Source organism: Astatotilapia calliptera, chromosome 16 (assembly GCF_900246225.1).
Source record: "Astatotilapia calliptera chromosome 16, fAstCal1.2, whole genome shotgun sequence".
NCBI lineage: Eukaryota > Metazoa > Chordata > Actinopteri > Cichliformes > Cichlidae > Astatotilapia > Astatotilapia calliptera.
The window spans coordinates 18,501,438-18,522,810 of record NC_039317.1 but is presented as its reverse complement, the minus strand read 5'-3'; the positions used below and the strand labels follow the sequence as shown (position 1 = coordinate 18,522,810).

Here is a 21,373-nt window from a genome sequence, read left to right as displayed (position 1 = left end):
AATAAATACTCAGACTTTAACTTCAAATATGAATTCATCCTTGTTTTATCCTTGAAACAGAAATAATTTGCTATTAGAGCTAATGTAAAAATAGCTATGTAGCAGATAAATGGTTAAAATAGTAAGCTTACATTTACAGATGCATAAAATAGTTAAATGTAACAGAAACGGTAAGCTTATTTTTTTCAGCTCAAGCTTAAAATGATTTCTTTAATCCATGGATTGTGACAGTCCTACACATGAGAAGCAGCATTTTAAGGACATCATAGTGGTGGATGTTAAACACAGGGATGTGGTTGCCTATGGGGTTCGAACAAATGCCGCTAATTAAATTGCACAGCAGTGTGGGACAGACTGTGGATACATAAAACTTCCACTGTGGTGCTCCGGCTGTCCACAACACCCGGCATGCTGCAAACTACTGTGAAGAACCTAAAGTGTAATAAAGCGGGCATTAGCGGACACCTCGGAGTCAAACGCACATGCTGCGGCGAACTTACCTTTACTTTACAGCTCTCAATCAAGTACTGAGCCATGGATTTGACTAAGGCTTCGAAGAAATACCAGGAGTACTGCACAACGGACAATTATCAGTTAGAGAACAGACGGCTATAATTAAAGACTGTGTAATCCTTTAAATAAGAACAAATGTGCTACCTTGAGCAGCTTGTTACTTGTGAGGAAGTCAGTGGAAGGCTTCAGGATTGCAGTCATGGCTTTAGCCAACTCCTCGTGCACCGTTCGGGTGGTGGAGGATGTGTATGGCTCAGTCTTGAAGACATACTGCATCAGAGACACGCAAAGACAGACATGTCAATTCATACGTGACTATATATAATTATGTAAAGGTCAAATACAACAGAAATATGGATCTGACATGTGAAATTTACCTTCACGTAAGATCTAAGGTAGTGCTCCAAACCTTCCTCGTGGCACTGCGCCACAACGTGAATCATGACTCTAACAGGACGAAAGGCAAAAGCTCAAGTGAGATAACAGTTTCTACGCTAAGATTCTGCTCTCACGACACTGGAAAATTAACTTCCATTCATGAATTCATTCATTTCTCTCTGATCACAGCAAGACAAAAGGGAAAAAAAAAGGAATTTAGCAGTTATATTTCAGGCAAAAAGGGTGCAGGCAGAAGCAACAGCTTATATGTGACTAACCCCTCACACATAACACGATATCTAGCCGATGGCAAACTGAGCTGCTTTCTTTCAATATTTTTAGCATATATAATGATATATGACTGATATTTCAATAACAGTAAATTGCATGGAATTTAATTTGCTCTATAGAGATGAAGCACTTCATGGATTCTTGCCTGGTGACGTTGACTGCCACGTCTTCCTGGGTGGCACTGGTTAGCACCCTGAACAGCTGATTGAGGATGGTGGGCAGGAACTTGATCATCACGTGACTCTCCATGGCATGCAGACTCTGAGATTAAAGCATCACCACAGATGCTTACATGTTTACAAAGGATTTGTTCACAAACCTTTTGTGTAAAATGAGGGAAATAAATGTTAAAAAAAACACGTTTAAAACGTGCATGAAAGGCTAATTGAGAAGACCTTCAGGGAAAGCTAATCTACTCACAACAGGAGTACACGTGTGGATAACACTGTGCTAATCATCCACACTGTATGCTTCAGCGCCTTGAACGTGGCTGAGAGCAGATACTGGTGCATCGGTGCCTGCGCACAGGAAACTAACACGAGCCTGCCAAGTAATTTGGCGGGTTGCCAGTCGGCACAGCTGACCTGCCGTTTGACCCTCTGGCTATTGTTTGTGTTCACTGCTCTGTTTATATTATAGCCCAAGAGATGCACTGGACCAAACGTGGCTCTCTGTGTCAACGTTCACCAGGGGAAAAGTAAAGCGAGTTTTCCCGTGGACTGACAGTTAGCGACGGAAAAGGCGATAACTGAGCTGCCAGTATCACAGAAAAATATGGAAAAGACATCATGCAAACTAGGAGAAGACCTCTGACAGATTTACTGGTATCAGCCCAGCCTCTGCAGTTAAACTCTGTATAAACGGGGAAATGGAACAAGCTGTGCACAAACTGTCCAGAAGGGTGCGATATTGGCAAGCCACAACACACGCGCACACAAAAAAAACACAGAGATCACTAATCTGCATGTGATTCAGCACCAGCCCAGTGTGACTGTTGCGTTACAACCAAACAAAAATAAGCATTTCCTTCCAACAACAACAAGAGTATATGCCGAATAATAACAACCACTTTGCCTGTATAGCACTTTTCAAAACACAGAGTTACAAACTGCTTCACAGTTTGAATAAAAACTGTCTCAGTAGCTCTGATATATAAGCAGGGGCTTGTCTATTTAGCGCTTTAAATGTTAATAATAGGGTTCATGAATTCTAGTTAATTGGAACCCTTAAATTTTGCAGTGACTGATTTACCTTCAGGTATTTGACCAGCTCTCCTCCTGACGCCTGGGCGCCTGATGCAATGGTTTGACAGTAATGGAAAAAATTGTGCAAATGCTGATCCTGAAAGACAAAGCGAAACAAAACCTTTGTTGCTATGAAGAGCACAAACCGAGAACACAAAAGAAATAACACACTGGTAGGGTGCAGACGAAACAGGGGCGGAAAACTAACCTGAGTGTAGACAGTGGACACAAGGTGGGTGGAAACTTTGAATAACGGTTTTCCTCCATCCACCCATTTCACTTCAGGGCCCAAATGCTGTAAAATGAGAAAAAGAAAAAGCATGTTTCTGTCACTACCTCCATAGACATGGATGCCACCAACGGGTGAGTTACTGTCTCTCAAAGCTAACTCCCAAGACCACAACCTGTTCTGAACTGAGTCAAACTTCTGTTAGAGATTTTGGGGAAGAAGTGGCTTAATATATTTTAAAAAGATCTCTCAGCTCTCTCTCCAGCTATATGGAGCTCTCTCAGCTCCATATAGCTGGACAATCATATCATAAAGTGAATGAGAACATACGTAGAGGGACACTTGAGAACTCCTATCCAGTGTCTAAAAGGTGTTTGTTAAGTGGGTTAGCAGCACTAAGCAACTGTCTGACATGCAATCTGGACAGAGCATATCCTACTCAGCAGTTTCATATTTGTGCTATGTATAACCTCAATCGGTTTTCATCAGCACTTTCATGGCTAGTAGTGCACTGCACCTTGCTGGCACCCTCCTGACAGCTGAGGTATCCGGCAGGTAGGTTGGCGGCAACCGGGATCTGACTCTCATTCATGATCACCCGACCGTCCTTCAGCAACGGGAGCCAGGCGTAACCAACTGAGAGCAGAGACAGAGTAGGACGTCATCAAATAAGAGCTTTGCATATCTGTGCCGAGAGTGTTATTTTTAATCATGGTGCCTTACCTTGCATCTCAACCTGCTCTCTCTTTTTGGTGCTGGCCTTGCTGTTGCTATCGCAGCTGACGTGATAGAAGGTGAAGAGAAGATGATGCTTCTCGTGGAGCTGGGTTGGCAACTCAATCTTAAACTGAAGCAGAGGAGCACAAATAAACACTCTGTCGTGCATTAATGTTTAGAACTTACAATGATTTTTTTTTTCTTTTAAAGGTTAGGTAGAGTGTGCTTACTTCATCGTAGAATTCAGGATTTTGCTGGTGATGTAACACGGAGGCAAAGGCATTTTTGGTAAACAAGGGTCCTCCAGGCCGGCCGTAGATGCACTGAGAAACAACAACAATAGCCCATTAACTCTCGGACTGATAGGATTATCCTCGGGGGATTTTTCCGCATATTTTCCTGCATGCATTTTACCTTAAGTGCAACAGCCTCTTCCTCATCCGAGTCCCTGAACTCGATGCAGACAGCTATGTTTCTAGCCTTAGGGCAAACACAAACGGCAAATCTGAAATAAACTGGCTGGAAATTTGCGAGAAACCTTCACAGAGGCAAAACATGTAATATACCTGCGTTCCTACATCAATAAACCAACAAAATAACAGCGCAGAATAAATGAAATACCTTCGCAAATGACTTTTGGCTGTCGTATTTCAAGTGCTTCGGGTAGACATAGAGGTGATTGTTGTAGATGGTGAAAGGCTGAGAACATTTGGCAATGCACGGCACAAACTCCTCCACTTCAAAGAAGATGTTGCTCTTCTCGCTGACATCAAACTGCTTCACAGGGATGTAGGATGAGGTAACACAATCTATAAGAGAGAAACAGGAAAGAGAGAGGGAGAACAAATATACAGCCTGCAGACAATGTAACCTGTCTAGTCTGAGCAGAAGCAGTTCTCATCTCTTATATTGGCTTCATAGGGTGAGTTTAGAGGGCTTACTTGACAAGTCTGGGGCTACGTTGTCAATGGTAACATCGAGGTTTCCTAGGATTACAGGCAGCTTGGCCATCTTCTCCGGCCTGAGGAAAGGAAAATAAACTCAAGTTAAGCCTTTGCTATCGTTTACCACAGGCCGAATAAGAAACAGGCGGCTGACGTCGAGAAATTCGATGAGCCGTATGTGAACACGTTAACACTTCTGAGCAACGATCTGATTTTTATATACTAATAGTCCAGCATTTTGCCAAAACCCAACCTATAGGCTCATATTTTCCTTACAGAGCACCTGCAAACTATTCATACAGTTTATATTAGAGTGGAGAAACATTACTAACTTCCTGAAATCAGCCAGCAGCTTGAGCATATCGTCGTTGGACAGTTTGTTGCTGTCTTGTCTGTATAGAGCGGAGAAGCGAGCAGTTTTGTCAAGAGTCCCTGAAGCATCTTTGAACAAAGGTCTGCAAGAAAAAAAGAAAAGTCAGAGGCATCTAAATTCCTTTTTATCGATTATTATATTTGAACAAAGGAGACCTGATAGCTTGCTGGACTACACTAGACTTCACAATATTTGTTCATTTCTTTATTTATTCAGGTTTTGGAGTAAATGTTGAGTGTATAATATGTCACGAGACCACAAATCAAAGAAATCATCATCACTAGAGCCCAGGGAAACAGTTTCACAATGAGTATTAAAAGCGCACCCAACATTTAAGCATACATTGATATAAAAAAGAGAAAACCTTCAGGAATAGTTCACTTTAAACATCAAATTACATGTTTTTCTCTGCCCTGTAGTGACTTTCATCTTTCTAGATCATGTTAGTGCATGTTGTCCAGTTTTAAAGATAATGTTTGTAGAGGTTTCCCTTGCCCACATGACTCACCTACCGCAGGGCTATGCAGAAGAAAGCATCTATCCACCTGTGACAATGCTTGTAACAGGATGCTAACATTAATGACACGTATGCTTGGGTACGCTGAAGGCCACCAGATGGCGATAGCTCTGGATGCAAAAAGACCTGGGCTCCTATATAAGACTATGGGAAAACACCTTTCAGTCTTGACCTCAGTCAATGCTTTCCTGCTAAGTTTATGGGCTCAAACATTAAGTCTGTTTGAACTTGATTTGTTGAAGTAGAGCAATTAATTCTTAATGCTTAATTCTTTCTCTGTGACGGTTTAATCGCAGCAATGTTTGGTGACATTTGGGATTTAAAATCACTATAAAATCACTTCCTTAAGCACTTGTGGAGTTGGTTTATGTCCGTTTGAATTGTGGTCTTGATGTAAAACTCACAGAGATAGCATGCAGATGTATTTAAGGAGGAAAAGTACCTTGCTCCCCAGGCAAAAGGCATCCTGTACTGGCCTAACCGGTTGCATGCCAGCTTGGCGTTTTTCAGGACCTTCTGTGCCACCTGGTGCAAAACAGAAACACGCTTGAGCTTCGACACAAACACGCACAAGCTGGACCTCGTCTCTTACAGTAACTGTAACAATATTCAGCAAGCTGCCAATCTCAACCAGAGTACGCACACATTTGAGAAAACAAACACACGCACACAGTCCTTCGACCAACATGCTGGACTGAATCACATTACTACCCACTGTTCTGCCCTCGGGGTGTGCACCTACTTTGTAGAGCCAAAGTCAATGCTTTTGTTGAGTTTCTGCGCAACTGGTCAGCGATTGCAAACTGGGAAGATTATCTTTGCATAATGTGGAATAATTTGGTGGAATCTGCTGATTCTAGAGGAACACGGGGTCAGTACCTTGGTGGAGTCTGAACTCTTCATGTATGGCTCGGCACAGTGGTTGATACCCCCCTGAAGCACCTTCTCTATGCGGGCCACCAGGAAGATATCTGGGTGTGGGCATGTTACCGAAAACACTCCCTATGAATCGAAATGTTAGAACAGATTTGAATATGTATTGGTAGATTTCCCCAGTGCAGTCATTAAGATGAAGAAAAACAAGAATCAGTGTTTTTCAAGTATTTATTTACCTGTCTGGGATACTGCATGGCTGCTTCTGGCATCCCGTGGATCAACCGCTGGCTGTCGGGTCGGCCATCGCCTCCCCCGTTCATATACTGACTGCTGTTATTGGGCATCATGCCCCTGACAGAGGGGTGGTTTAGGTCAACGTGGAAATCAGAGGAGATTTTTCTGCCATTCTGGATGTCAAACAGCGACAGGGTGATGTAGAATGGCTCCACCTGGAGAAAGAGCACAGTGTCAATTTATTAGAACGAGTCTGATAGTCCTGCCAATCAGACTAAAGTACTATGCACATGTGTTAGGTATGCTGTGATGTCTTTGGGCTGCTATGATGGCTCCTTTCATCTTGTACTACACTAAGATATCAAAGTATGACTTGGATAAAAGATACTTTAAAGGATAAAGTATGATGTTGATAAAAAAAAGCAGTGTATTTGTCCTTTATTGTGCCTACAGGCCACATAAAATGCTCCCAAGAGCCACAGCTAACAATAACTAATTTTACTGAACTTAATGTGATGTGCACTGGTGTAGTGTAGATAAAAATAAAGAGTATTAAATAATAAAAGCATAAATATAACTAATTACATTGTAGTATTTCAGTGGATCCAGTGTCACGTGACTTTACAGTACATATAAATATATTTGACCACTGGCATCAGAGAAAAAGCTGGACTGATGGACACGTGTCTCACGGACAGCTAACAGCTATTGCTGTAAAATTTCAGTGGAGGGAGCTGCGTGAACGCACTTCGAAGCATTTGCTTTGCGTGCGCGTGGACCATGTTGAAGTTTTAATAGACAGTTTCAGCTGGGAGGGACAGCAGGACAGCAGACTTCATTACGCAAATTGTTTGCCATTTCTGAGCCTGGAGGCTGGTTGCTATGCCAACGGGAGTCGTTCACCAGCTCAAATAATAAGACAAGTCCATCCGGCCTGCTGTAACAAACCCATCTCATCCATCTTTAGTCAGGCAGATAATGATATTTCTGTTATTTAAGGCCTGATGCGGAAAGAAAAAGAAAAAGAGATCCAGCTTACGTTTGTTGTTGGCCCTTCCTCGTTCTCAGCCACGCAGCTTTGCAAATTAAACGAGAGGTCGTTGCAGTTCACCAGCACACGCTTGCCAAACTTCTCCTCAAACTGCTTCACGTCTGGCTCTATTCCTGAGAAATCGAGTTTCTAAAGATAGTTCAAAAGACGGTATGGCATTAAACTGGGTCGGGTGTTATCACCAAATGGGACAAAGTGAACATTAGTGCGCCTTAATTTACCTGTGTGTCCGGATCCAGCGTGAACAGCTTCAGCCTGGTTTCATTCTTCATCCTAGACTCTATATCTCTTGTGCTCTGCGGAGAAGGAAAGCATTTCCTAAACTGAACCGCAAACTGTCTGAAACAGTGGAAGCGCTGGCCGGGAGATTCACGGCGAGTTGTTTTTTTTATTAGTAGAACATTTGTCATTCGCACCGATCTGGAAGTCAGGCTCCATATTTTACAGGCCGATTGTGCTGTGCAGACGGGGGTGAGAGTCAGGTGGTACCAGCACACATTTCCCTGGAGCACACTCTATCCTGTCAAACTGTTTTCCACCCAACTGTTACCACCAGTTTCCATGCACATATGGCTTTACTATTACGTACCACTCATCACAATAACAGCAAGAAGAGCTTTTAAAAAAAACAAAACAAAAAAACCACCATAAATATCGGAAAAATATTTGCAGCCTGCAAGTCGTCAGACAGTTTCCCCGTTAAATACCAGAGAGGATTCTATCCTCAAAAATCATCAAAGCTCCTAATGCTTTTCTCCCTGCTGGGTCTCTTGGATTGGATATTGCTGACTGTATGCATTCTGTATATATTCTGGGCAAAACGCGCTCTTAAAGGAAAAATCATATTAGATATAATCCTGAGAAGGCCAATAGGAGGGAGGGGTCCAGTGATTCAAATGAATCACTGGGAAATTGGCTGTGTCACCCTCAACATTTAAATCTAAATTTAAGACGCATGTTTGTAGCAAGGATGGTTCCTTCTGTGCCTTCTTGCTCCTTCAGTGAGGACAGGAGATTGCATGCACATCCAACAGAGAAAGTAGGACCTACCTGAAAGCTGTCCATACTGCCAGAGGAGCTGTCTGACTTTCCAAGATCATCATCTGTCAGAAAATACAAGAAACAATGGGTGTGGGGAAAATATGTAAACCTTAAGAAAAACCACCTAGGGTTGTAAAACCTCTTTAATCACTCACTGACACGTGAAAGTTCGGTAAACAGTAATTCAGCTGTGCAGGAATCACCCGGGACTGAGATGGGGATACTGCAGGTCTCAGTGGCATATTTAAAAGAAAGCTTCCAGATCTTTTCAAGCGCAATAGCGCTTTTATTCTTTCCCCTCTCTCATGCACAGGATGATTAATACAAGCAGAGGAATTAGAAAGATTAGCGGAGTGTTTTATGCAGAGGCATTCAGCCTCTCTGCTTCACGGCTAAGCCTCCTGTGAGACAGGAGGTGAGTATTAAAAGCCTGGGTGGTCTGGTATCACATCTCCACATACTACATGCACACGGCCAGGGAAAAAAAAGTGAGATTAAGTGAGAAGGTCGCCCTTATTAATAACTGACTAAGCATGAAAATTCTCTTCATTAATCTGCACAATTTCACAAAACCTTTTCCCAGAATAAGGAAGCTATCTCGACAGGAATACCAACAAATAAAGACTCCCTTTCATGTGGAAGAATCCAGACAAATGCACACATACCATCGTGAATGTCTCCATTTCTCTTCTCCTGCATGGCGATTTCAAAGCTACTGTGCAAGATCTTATTGAGCGTGTTGATCCATTCCTCCATCTCCGCCTCGCTGTCTGCAGCCAGCAGGTAGGTGCTCTTATCCTGCATCTTAAGCTCGAAAGCAAACCTTCGAACCTTGTTGTTCTGCAGAGACGGCATGGTGGGGGATAAAAAGGAAGGAAAGAGTTGTAGACAGTGCAGATAAAAACTTATTGAACATTGCAAAACAAGCGTTCAATCATTAGTTATTATTAATCTCTGGCTAGCTCTTCCACAGTGTGTTTTGTGTCCTGTCTTCCTCGCCTCACCCCCATCTGTCGTAGCAGATGGCTCCCCCTCTTTGAGCCTCACTCTGCTGGAGGTATCTTCCTGTTAAATGGGAGTTTTTCCCTCCCACTGTCACCGAATGCTTGCTCATGAGGGGTCATTTGATTGTTGGGGTTTTCTCTGTATTATGATAGAGTCTCTACCATGTAACATAAACCACCTTGAGACTACTGTTGCGACTTTGAGCTATATAAATAAAAATGTATTAAACTGAATTTAAATTATAACGATAGAAAAATAAAAGACCTGTTATTACTGAATAGATTGGATCAGTGGAATCTCATACAGACAGACTGAGTTTAATTTTTCACTTTTAAACATCAAACATCCAGTAGTGAACATAGTGAACATGGCAGAAGGGATGTTTCACCCCCCTCTCTGAAGAGAACACGGCCCCATGAGGCAGTAGTTGCTCTTATTCCACCATCACCCTCACTTCATTGTAATCTACGGTTAAAACCTTCAAAAATAAAGACCTGGTATATATTTGAATATTGAGTCCAAGTTTGGTAAACATGTAAGCATCGAAACTCAAATTTAATTTAAATGCTGCAGTGAGCAAATGGAAGGAACGTGAGTTATGGAGGGACGAAGCATTTACATCTGGATAACAAAGCCCTTCTGCCAGTGATGACCTCAAAACAGCCACGAAGGCTGATGCCACTGCCTCATTTGGGCTTTCGTGTTATTCTATTAAAGCCCATTCAGAACCAATGAGGGCTGACTGAGCTGCAGTTTGTCTATGACTCAGTGACTCTGAGGTCTGATGCTTATTAGGGTACTTTAATAAACGACTCCAGAAGAATTTGTTTTAGAGAAATAGAGGAGCCATTTTATTATTGTCAACAGTCACTGGATTGTGTTATGGTGGTTATCTCTGCAGCTTTCCTGCAATGTAGTGGGAGTGACTGGGAGGGAGAGACAATATCTGCAGACTAGCTGAGTAAACACAGAGAGGGGTGTTTGGGACAGAAATAAAACCAGAGTCCTGATAAAGAGACTTAACCAGTGTCATCACCTGAGGTCGGAGACTCAACTCAGGGAAACTGACTCGACGGTCCTTAAAATGATTCTGTATCCTTACTTTAAAGAGTAAGAAAGAAGAGAGCAGAAAGGAAAACTTTTGGAAAACTGAGTTATAGAACACTTAACATTTTTTAGCTGTTTGTTATTACAAAGAGAGTCCTGGTCAGTTGATATATGACAAATGCAGTGTGTGTTTGACTGTATGTTGGCGTCTTTACAAAGTGGAGGACCAGCTTGAGGCTCAGCTTGAAGCCTCTTTAGCATCTCTAAGCTGCAGCGTTAAAAACAACTGCAGTTATACTCATGGAGCAACTTCATCTGGGCCAGCTTAAATCATTAAACAAGGAAAAGCAGTTTAGCTTTAATATTCATTAAAGTGGACCTATTGTAGTCATTATTTCTGGTCATACTTGGCCTTGAAGCCCCTCAGTTCATCCAATGTGTGGGGAAAAAAACACCCTTTTAGCTCCTCTTTCTTTAAGTCTCCACTCACCTAAGCCAGTTTTCTTCTGATTGGCTAACACTCGCGAACAGAAGACCGCAAAATAACCGCAGTACTTAAATCACTCCCGTAAGACGCATAAGGAAAAAGGATCAAATTAAATGTTCTTTATCACTGATTTATAATCTGGTCCCATTATATCTCAGCTCTTGAGACCAGTTTGGAGTAGTCCACATCAACAACACTGAGTGTGTTGGATTTGTCGCTGAGCTTTTTAGTCACACAATGATTTTTAAAAAATAGCCTCAAATGGTTTTTCTTTTAATTACTGAGATTCTCTGTTAAAAATGAGCTCAGAAAGCTGGCAGTGAAGCTGCTGGACTGAGCCAGGAGCTGCAATTATACGAGCAGGGGTCTTTGGTTGAAAACTGGGCGACGTGGAGGTTCAGCAAACCCGAGGAATGGCACAGCCGCTATAACCCACACACATCTTGAAGCATTCAAATATCCTGCACACTCCCCTCAGCTTACACTTGAGGTAACCCAGCCAGCTGGGTGCCTCAGAGGTAAAAAACAGGTTCTTTCCATCTGTTCACGCTGTAGATAGATGATAATGCATCCAGTGAGCGTTGGCCTACATTCAGCTGTTAGCACGTGGCATTGATTGTGAGGCTCGGGGAAAGTGCTTAGAATCGAGACCTCAGCATTCACCTTGTTTCAACAGCTGACAGTCAGCAGAAAAACACGACCTTGGGGTAGAGCGAGCTCAGGTTTCATAGAAGTGGAGAAGAGAAGCTCTCACGGGCTCACTTTTCAGCAGCAGCGCATCACTGTTAGAATAATTTCAGTTCAAATTTTGCCTGTTACAGATAGTGATTCATCCCGAATGCTGAGAAATACATTTATACAGAAAACAACTGGAAAGAGGAAATCGTTATAATACCGGTTCATTCTGGGGAAACTGCGTTTTCCCCCAGGGGCCACACTACCACATGTGCAGACAGGGATATCCCGTTTGGCAAAGCATGCAGGTCATCTTGGGTCAATGAGGTTTAGCAATCACTGCCTTAATGTACCTGAATCACACCCATACAGGAGTCCAAGAAAATAGTTCCTTTGGGCTCTTTGGAGATCTTCTCATCCTTGTAGAAGTTTAAGTTATAAGAACCATCTCCAAGTTGAGTCAGGTGGAAATATCTCCTCTTGAATGACTGAAAAAGAAGAAAGACAGGAAATAAGAATTATTTGTATTTGCAAAAAGATAACTAAAACAGGTTAAACTGAACAGCGAGTGGTCATATGAAGGGGAAAAAACATGGAATAGTAAAATGAGGAGAACTTTCCAAAATGTGAAATAAACAACAAAGATGGCGTCATGTGCTCATTTGGTTCAAAACATTTTGGGTGCCATGATATAAAACAAAGAAAAGAAACAGACCCCAACATTTGAAAAACTGGAACTAGTAAATGTTAAAAAATTTGCACAAAATCGATTACTTGGGTTGAAAAAAATAAAAATAAATCATACAGTCAATTAATGTGGTCTTTATTGCCACCTTACCCTCATGGTGACACTGATAGCACTGTTCATGTTTCCTTTATACAGCCAGCCCTGTTTAGTGATTCCACCTTTCTGGGAGCCTAAGGAGGCTGTGTCCTGCAGGAGACAAGGACACAAGATCAGACAATTACATAACACCAAAAGGATAATGCATACATCTTAACCAGCCATATAGATTTAAAATCTAGTCGTCTTCATAGCATATGCACAAATGTGCCAATTCAGGAATTAAATCATTTCACTTTTCTTTTTGTGTGTGTGGTTGAAACAAGCTGCAGTAAATAAACATGGAGACAACGTGCTCCAAACACACACACACACACACATCATGTATACATTTCAAAACAATGTCTGATTTTATCTAAAGAAAAGTTTGTGCGACTTTATTTGGACATTTTTGCGGTGAAGCGGCATACAATAATATGTCACCAATTGCCCCACCCTGCCAAAGCTCTGTCTTGCTGTGCAGAAAGTCTTTGATCTTGTGGTCTGAGATGACACAGATCCCGGCACTATGTAGGACTTTCTCAGTCCAAACAACCAAGGCAGAAGAACATAAAACAAACTATGACTGTTAAACTAAATAAATATATCTCAGCTTTCATAGCAGATCTGTGACACATGGGCCCAGTCATCTCAAACGTTCACGGAGGTTTGTATGAGATCACGCCTTTCACACAAACACCGCTCTCGTGATCTGTAAAAATAAACTAATTAGGGGAATAATGATGAAAGAGGAGATACGGCGGTCAAACTCTATAGTTTGGTCCAGGTTTATATCAGCCTTACATATCATTTGCAGATACACTTTCCAAATTTGAAAGAGTACAATGAGAAGAGCGAATGGGCTTTCAAGATGTTATCATTTGAGTCCGGCTTCTTCTCTCAGCCCAATAAAGCAAAAAGGATTTGCTTTATTGGGCGTTGGCAGGAATTATAATATTTTCAGTGTGGAAGTTTGTGAAGTGAGCTGAAAAGCACCTGGAAAGGTTCAGAGTCCCATTTCCACTAGTCAGTGTCTAGACAACATTTGCAGGTCTGCAGAGAAGCAGAAAAGTCTCTGAGTTTAGGATCTCAGAACTCTCTTTGCCTGAGAAAACTTTGTCAAGGACATGATTAAAAAAAAAAAACCCAACTCAAAAGGCCACACTAAAAATCTACAGTCAGACAAAGTGCAGATAAACCACATTACACAGCTGATAGTGAATGCGGTCTCAATGTACGGTTAGAACAGGCACGAAGATTTCTTTCGGGAAATTTACAGGAAGGCTTTATATCCTTTTCTCTCATCTACACGAGGAAATTCCCCATTTAAAAATATTCTGTAGTGTGGGTCGTGAAGGATGAGCCTTTCTATTGTGTTGAAGTCTTTCCAATCCTCCTTTCCCAGATTTTACTCTCTGGGGACTTGCACTTCTTTCAATCAAAGCTCCTTTTATTTAAAAGGGAAAATACATTGTGCAGCGCTGAGTTCTAGAAATCTTTCTAAAGATCATGTATTATATTTCAGCTCCTATACTCTCTTGCCTATAGGAGGCACAGTTTGACATATTGTGCAACAAGGGCAGGTCAGGATCTTCATCATACATCCTATGAAGCGGTGTGACCTTAACAATTGTATCTGTAACAGCTCCGCATTATCTTTAAGGCTTTGAAGACTCCCAACAAATCTGAGTGTCTGTCAGGTGACTTATGAGCCTCCTTGTTGTGAATTCCTCCCAGTCATTCCAAAGACAACAAGCACTTGTTTAATCTGTACAAGACTGCACACCCACTCTGTCATACATGAATTAGCAGAGGATAAAAAGGTCCAAATGTTGCACTGGAGCCCTTAAATTTCAATGTGAAACAAAATACATGGTGCACGTGCAACGCTGTAATTACTGTTAACTCACCTATTAGACACAAAAATGCCTTTTATCGCCGTACAATAAAAACATGAAAGGCGTAAGTGGGGATAAGTGAAATTTAACAGTGCACAACATTTTTGAGGGTGAGGTTCGTGTCATCAAGAGGAATCAAGAAACTCAACTGTGCGAAAAACTAAAAACTAACATGAACTCTTATTTACAGGAACAGTTCACACCCAAATTAAACGCTGGGATTTCTCCCCCTCTCTCTGGCACGCAGTGCCATTTATCCATCTAGTTTTTTTCCCCTGTCAGTTGCCAAGTTTCACAAGGAATTGAAGGACTATGTTAAATATAATAGAACTAAATGACAACTAAACTCAGCTTTTTCAAAATCACGATCCAGTTAATCAAAAAGTCCACAAACTTTGTTAAAAGTTCCTGAGCTATTTTATCTCTTTTTATTGCAACCTTGTTACTGTGCAGGAGGAAACCTGAATCTATCAACAGACTTTCACTAGTGGCATTACAAACATTAATGGAGCTCTGTTCTGCACATTGACACACTGGATGTAATTTGGTATCAAACACACGTTTTATTTTTTATTTTTTTATTTTTTAAAGGTACCTTGCTAGTACTGGGTTCGATCCTCTGTTACCTTCAGAGTTGCCTTAATTCTTCATGGGATAGATTCAATAATGTTCCCTGAGAACTAGTCCATGTTTACATGATAGCATCACATAGTTACTGGATGCACATCCATGATGCTCTGTTGGATTGTGATCGTTTGACTGCGGAGGCCGTTTGAATACAGTCAACTCGTTGTCATCTTCAAGAAACTAGTTTGAGAAGATTTGAGCTTTGTGTCATGCTGGAAGCGGCCATCAGAACATGGATACTACGTGTTCTATGTGGCAAAATGGATCCATGCTTTCATGTTTCAAATTCTGATCCCACCTTCCAAACGTTGCAGCAGAAACTGAGACCAGTCTCCTGTGACCCACAGAATTTCTGCACACTGAATATTTTCTTTTTTCTGACCATTCTCTTAAAAATCCCAGCATATCAGCATTTTCTGAAATATTCTGAAAACTGAATTTCTGTCTGGTACCAAAAACTATGCCACCTTCAAACTCACTTAAGTCACCTTTCTGCTCTTATTCCAAAGCTTGGATTAAACTTCAATAAGTCATTTGGAGCATCTTTACATTCCTAAATGGTCATGTGATGTCATACGATTGGCTGAATAGATATCTGCATTAATGAGCAATTGAACAGGTGTATCTAATAAAGTGGCTAAAACTCCTCATAACAATGTTTGTGCATTATTTATGAATAAAAGAAAAAAACATCCATTCATAAATGTTTCTAAGTTTTAAGTGCTGTTTTGGTCTTTTGATGGTTAAATAAGCACAATCAGGGAGAGGTCAAATATACACATTTGATTTTTTCACTTTGAAAGTGTCCCTAAGTTACAGTACGTGAAACTTTAGGCACCCTAGAAACTAAAAATAAGCAATGGGTGTTTCTTCACACCGTCCATATCTTCTGACAAAGAACTCACCTCATCTTTGTCGACATCTTCATCCACTTCAAATACATGGACAGCCAATTTATCAGGCCTGGACACTTTACTGGAAAAACCCAAATACAGTGTAAGTATAATAGCTCAAGGGGAGATATGTCAAGTGAATCTATTCATCACAACAACAAAAGCCTGCAGGTTTTTCATACACACACAGAGCACTATAGACAGCTTACGATGGCTCTTTCATGGCTTTGCTAATCTATCCAGCATGTGTGACTGAAGCGGTTTGGTGAGATCATTCAAATTTTTTTCTTCCCTATTTTTTATAATAAGTCATTTTACATTTTGAGGCTTTCTCAAGAGGAGCACAAACGACTTTTCGGCTCCTCGTGGAAACACAACGCACACACAGCTTGCTGGAAAATGAGCAGGTGCCAAAAGGTGAGAATCACCATCTAAAAATACTGTTAATTTTTTAAACTGGCGACCGACGTCACGATGCATTGTTTCAACTTCCCCAGATTCAGTAAAGTGACAGAACATTTGGCAGCAGTTGTACCAACAAGGTCACTGTCAGCTCATTTTCTAACACGCTGGTTATAAAATAAGGATTCTTTACGGGAGAAGCTGGAGGTGATGACACAATCTCTAAACAATGAGGGTGGTTTCCACACTGGTTGCGTTCAGAAATTGCTCAATGCACTAGGAAAAGGAAACATTCTTTTAAATGTGTGCAACAGTTATTTGTATGCTGTGTTTCCTTCTAATTAAGTCACGCAAGTTGTCAGACACAGAAAACTGAATAGGCGACAGCTTGCGTGTGTGATCGGGCTAAAACAAACAAAACTGTGTGACTGCAGGATTTAGCTTTAAACCAGCTGTATAGCATAGCAGTTCTTCTTAACCCCTCATAACAATGTGACGGCACCTCTATAACCACACTGTAGTGCTGAGTCGAGGATTTTTTAACTATAGACTTACTTTGGAAGCTGTCGGAAGTCCCCTGAATAGTCCTCATACTTGTAGTTGACCACATGCCAGTCTGACTTGTAGGTCTTAATGCACTGAGGAGACAACAGAAATTAATTACAGACCACTGTAGCACTGCATTGACACAGTGAGGTAGCAATTCAGGGCTATGTGAAGGCTGGAACTGGGTGTCATTCAGTCCCCTCTAAATGTGTTTCCATTTTCTCATCTCAACATGCTACATGAAGCTAATATACCACTAGGATCATCACTTTGATAAAGCTGAAGAAACTGTCGAACCATCTGATGAGAATTTGAGGCTTAGGATGTGAGTCCGTTTAGTCCGAATTGCTGGTGAGATGGTTAACAGATTTAGAAAGCCCTGCTCTTACTTAGTTCAGTGCTGCACGATTTCAGTAGCTTAGTGACAAATAGATGCTTCACAAAGATGTTTGACAGTGTCTTCTTTTCAAAAAGTCTTTCATAAGTTCCAGTAGACAACTCACTAACATACACATTAGGACAATATTTAATATTTTCAACCATTAAAGCTTCTCCTTGAGATAAAAAAGGAGGAGTGTATGCACGGTGACTCTGCCACAATCCAACGTCCACCAACACAAATTGGGAGTGTTTCGCTGTCCTCCTTTCCTTGGATAGAAAACATCTGTTCATTGTTAGAGTCAGTCACAAGTGCAGCTCCCTGGTATCTGTTCTACAGAAACTCACGCCATTTACAAGAACTGCTCCTGCAGGGAGATGAAATGCAACCTGATCAGGAGGCGAATCGGAAACGGAGAGGCTCTCGCTGGGCTAATCTCCACAGCTGTCCTGGTGATGTCACACAGCGCTTAACCAGGTGTCAGTATCTTGACTTCAGACAAGGCGCTCTAAATGCTGACCTTTGACCTGGAGGGAGAACTGTCGGTTTTCAGCTGGTGTGTGGCTTAAAAAGCTCTGCTAGAGCTGGATGATTATGATTCATCGTTTTAATCAGCAGCAACTGTGAGTTACTGATAAGTATATTTTTAATTAATCCTGCACTACATCAATAAAATGTCACATCTGGTGAACTTCCTGTGATTTTATTTGCTTTTTGCCCTTTTGGACTTTCAAGATGCCACAGCTGACCAAAACCAGGCTGAACCACTCAACAGCAAGACATGATCAAGGCTCAGCACTGACAGTAATAACTAATGACAGGGAACAAACAGAAGCTTGATAAATTATCAAATTAGTCGAACTTAATTTCAGTGTATTGTACCATAAATAGATTTTACTGAGAAAAAAGGGCACAAATAGTCCCGATGCTTCCAATGATGATCTATAACGAGGCTCCTTGATGACTTCCTGATGCGCTATGACTTGCAACATTCATAACTGCTAATATTAGGTAATATATTTGGTAATGAGCCAAATTAGCATTACTGTAGCATAGCTCTGTGGTTTATGACTGATATAATTGACCAAGTTCTTACTAGCCTGAAGCGCTGACGCCGTTTTCAAACGTCTATCATGAAAAAGATACATATACAATCATATTAAGTGTACTTACTTACTTTGTGCACAATAGAAACATTTGTTTTGCAAATGAACTTCGGTGTGCTTTACATGTCTTTTGGACCATTACTGTCAACAGGTATGAAAGCAGTCTCTCTCAATATAATATACTAGCATATATCCATGGTACAGTACTGTTTTTACTCTGTTTGTTAATGGTTGAAAAGCTTCATAATCTGTTATCATAATATGTGAGACATAATTCAAGTTTTGTGGATATAAACGGGTCATTTTAGTCTTTTTTCAGGTGGTTGCTAGGTAACATAATGATGTCATCATGTCTGATATAAATAAGAGCCTTCAGGGGCCTGAGATGTCCTTGTGTGCCAATTTTGGTTGCTCAACTTTTGATTGTGTAAGAGTTTGGATGGAAACAGAAAGAGATTTCATGCATTATCATGTAAGATGATTTAATTGGCTCTACTTGGTCTTAGAGTCTATTCCACTATTAAATGTTGTCAGTGGTTCAGTTTTTTGGGATTATTACCCCCAATTATTTCCAATATTTGGATTCAATTATTTCACTGTGTCTTCCTGCAGGCTCTCTGTGAGTGAAAGTCCTTCAAAAAATATCTTAAAAATCAGCCCACCTCTTGGACGAACAGACTCTGGGCCTCCCTCTCTGCATTTTCAGGCACTGTGGGGTACAGGGTTCTCCCTTGCCTCCTCAAAGTTGAAATCTGCGAAAACAAAGCAATTGTTGAAATCGTCAGAAGAAATGTAACTGTGGGATTACAGCAGACCACAAAGGATGACCAAAACTGAAACTGAAAAAAAGTGTGCTTTCACTTGAAATGGTCTTGTGAAATGACCACAGGTTATCTGGGGTTCAAAGCGTGCAAGTAAGTCAGAGACACAGTGGGATGCCTGCCCACGTCATCTGACTTTTAGGCCTACTGATGGATGTGTTTAAGCCTTTCGCTAATGACTAACAGGTTGACTCTGCAGACAGGCAACACAGTAGCAAAAATAATCAAGACCCTGTAGTGTAATTAAAGTAAAAAGCCTTTTAATTTTATTTAAGCAAGACCAACACAGCCGCTTTTATCGATCACTAAGGATGCAAATTCTAGTGCTCGACAAACATCAGCATGCCAAAACGCTCAAAACGACAGCGCCAACAGGTTGATTAATGTGACTTTCATGTCACTAGATCCTTGGCAGAGATGTAAAAATTATTTTAATAACCTGTGGAGATGTAATAAAGTAGTCAATCGACTATTGTGCGTAACAACTATGTAACTTTACATTAATTCACACTGATTAGAAAAAGCATTCTTTTTGTTTTTGCTCTTGCAAAGCATCGGTGGAGTTAATCCACAAAAGCTCATTCTGAGCCAGGAAAAAAACCTGCTTTAGAGCAAGCAGTGTTGGATATGACTGAGGTTTCCAAAAATGAGTTTCCCAGTTGTTATAAGAATCTGAAGCTGGAGTCCTGGGTATACAGTATTCACATTGGTTTACTGTATGATTTCTGTTCATCTGGACGTAGCGTCGTCCGCTACGTCCAGATGAACAGAATCAACTTCTGGAGATTTACTTTCCTGGATGATTGAGAATGCGTCAAGATACTGTATGCTTTCTTTTTAGTAGCTTTATGGCCTTCAAAGAATATGCACCTCAAAGATCTGAAATCAGATTCACCTGATTTCATTAAAATGAAGCTGCACAATGTGATAATAAGTCAAATGTGGTGTTTCGCAGTTACGGGATAAAAGAAGTTGTTTCACAAAAGCTTGTTTTTCTAGATATCTGGAATGACCCCAAGACAAATACTAAAACTGCTGTCTTTGCCTCCCCTGTTGCCCTCTATAAACTTGCATGTGGTGTTAGATCCAGTCCTTACTGTGTTAATGTCAATAAATTCCCCAGCTCTTAATTGTGAACCTTAAGTCTCCCTTTTCCTGTCTGCTACCCATGTTTCCTGCAGGGGAGATAATGATCTTTGCACTGAAAGCAGCAGAAATAAACAGGCATGGACGCCAGAGGCAACCAGGAAGTGGGCAAAAAGAAGCATTTAATTGGACTACAAGTTGCCACAGAGAATTATCAGATCCTCTGGTTTAAAATTCCCCAAATTGTTATGGGAGATGGACAAGTTCAATAAGACCCCATCAATATTTTATCTAAACTATCAATCTTCTTTATCCAAGCTGAGCTGGAGACAAGAACTTGACCACTTCCCAACAGCTCCGACAGACTGAAAAACAAGCAAAGCAGTGCTTTGAGCTTGTGCAAATATGTGCTTGCCTTCATGTACGCCAGGTAAAATATTTACTTAGCAAGCTGATGAACTGTACTTAACTAACACTCACTAGTAGTAAATACTAAATTATGCCAATGCTGACAGTTATGTCATTAGTTATGCAAATATTTGGTATAGACTGCGTATAATGATTGATGGACAGCAAGTCTGAAAAGTGACACCAGTCCAGTAAAGCCTTAAACCTGAATCTTTTCTAATGGCCAGTGGTAGCCAAACCTCCTTGTTGCTCAGTTTACTTGGATTTTATACCGGCCCATTGGAAAGAAGACCCTACCTCTCACTGGACTTTCATTCTGTTTAAAGTCCCCTTCAATACAACATGATGTTCATTAGATACATTTAGGAACAAATGCAACCTGTAGCTAAATTCCTCCACAGAAATGAGGAATTTGGCTGCAAATTCCTCCACTCAGGATACTGTTCATTCTGTGGAATGGTTGACAGAGAATATCATATCGAACACTGGTGTTACCATAACCTTAGGTACACGGCAAAGTAAAGAAACAAGAACAATGCTCTGATCTGCAGATTTCACAGTGAAGGGGGGCCTTAGACAAAGTGCATATATCAAATTGAGGAGAAAGGAAGACTCCTATTCTGCTAATCTTGGACAAATTTCTCCAGGAACCTCACACAGAGAGAGACCAACCCAACCCTCCCTCCACTTTGCCAGCAGTATCTTGATCAAAAGCAGATGGAGCTGATATAAACATCGCCTACCAGAAGAACAGCTCATGAC

General features: G+C 41.1%; 1 protein-coding gene across 8 annotated transcripts in view; it reads right to left on the bottom strand.

The window, feature by feature from the left end:
* zmp:0000001200 (dedicator of cytokinesis protein 9) overlaps positions 1-21,373 on the bottom strand; it is a 73,020-nt gene that overhangs the window by 15,289 nt on the left and 36,358 nt on the right. For all 8 annotated transcript variants that reach the window (XM_026144454.1, XM_026144456.1, XM_026144455.1 and 5 more), the window contains exons 3-27: positions 18,959-19,048; positions 16,821-16,903; positions 15,876-15,945; positions 12,461-12,556; positions 11,976-12,110; positions 9,074-9,248; positions 8,418-8,470; positions 7,589-7,663; positions 7,356-7,496; positions 6,319-6,531; positions 6,086-6,208; positions 5,649-5,731; positions 4,649-4,771; positions 4,314-4,393; positions 3,994-4,181; positions 3,787-3,852; positions 3,603-3,695; positions 3,379-3,502; positions 3,173-3,291; positions 2,635-2,721; positions 2,434-2,523; positions 1,328-1,443; positions 891-960; positions 658-783; positions 501-572 (exon numbers count right to left, since the gene is read on the bottom strand). In XM_026144454.1, coding sequence (XP_026000239.1) covers positions 501-572; positions 658-783; positions 891-960; positions 1,328-1,443; positions 2,434-2,523; positions 2,635-2,721; positions 3,173-3,291; positions 3,379-3,502; positions 3,603-3,695; positions 3,787-3,852; positions 3,994-4,181; positions 4,314-4,393; positions 4,649-4,771; positions 5,649-5,731; positions 6,086-6,208; positions 6,319-6,531; positions 7,356-7,496; positions 7,589-7,663; positions 8,418-8,470; positions 9,074-9,248; positions 11,976-12,110; positions 12,461-12,556; positions 15,876-15,945; positions 16,821-16,903; positions 18,959-19,048 — 2,691 coding nt within the window. The remainder of the gene's footprint in view (positions 1-500; positions 573-657; positions 784-890; positions 961-1,327; positions 1,444-2,433; positions 2,524-2,634; positions 2,722-3,172; positions 3,292-3,378; positions 3,503-3,602; positions 3,696-3,786; positions 3,853-3,993; positions 4,182-4,313; positions 4,394-4,648; positions 4,772-5,648; positions 5,732-6,085; positions 6,209-6,318; positions 6,532-7,355; positions 7,497-7,588; positions 7,664-8,417; positions 8,471-9,073; positions 9,249-11,975; positions 12,111-12,460; positions 12,557-15,875; positions 15,946-16,820; positions 16,904-18,958; positions 19,049-21,373) is intronic.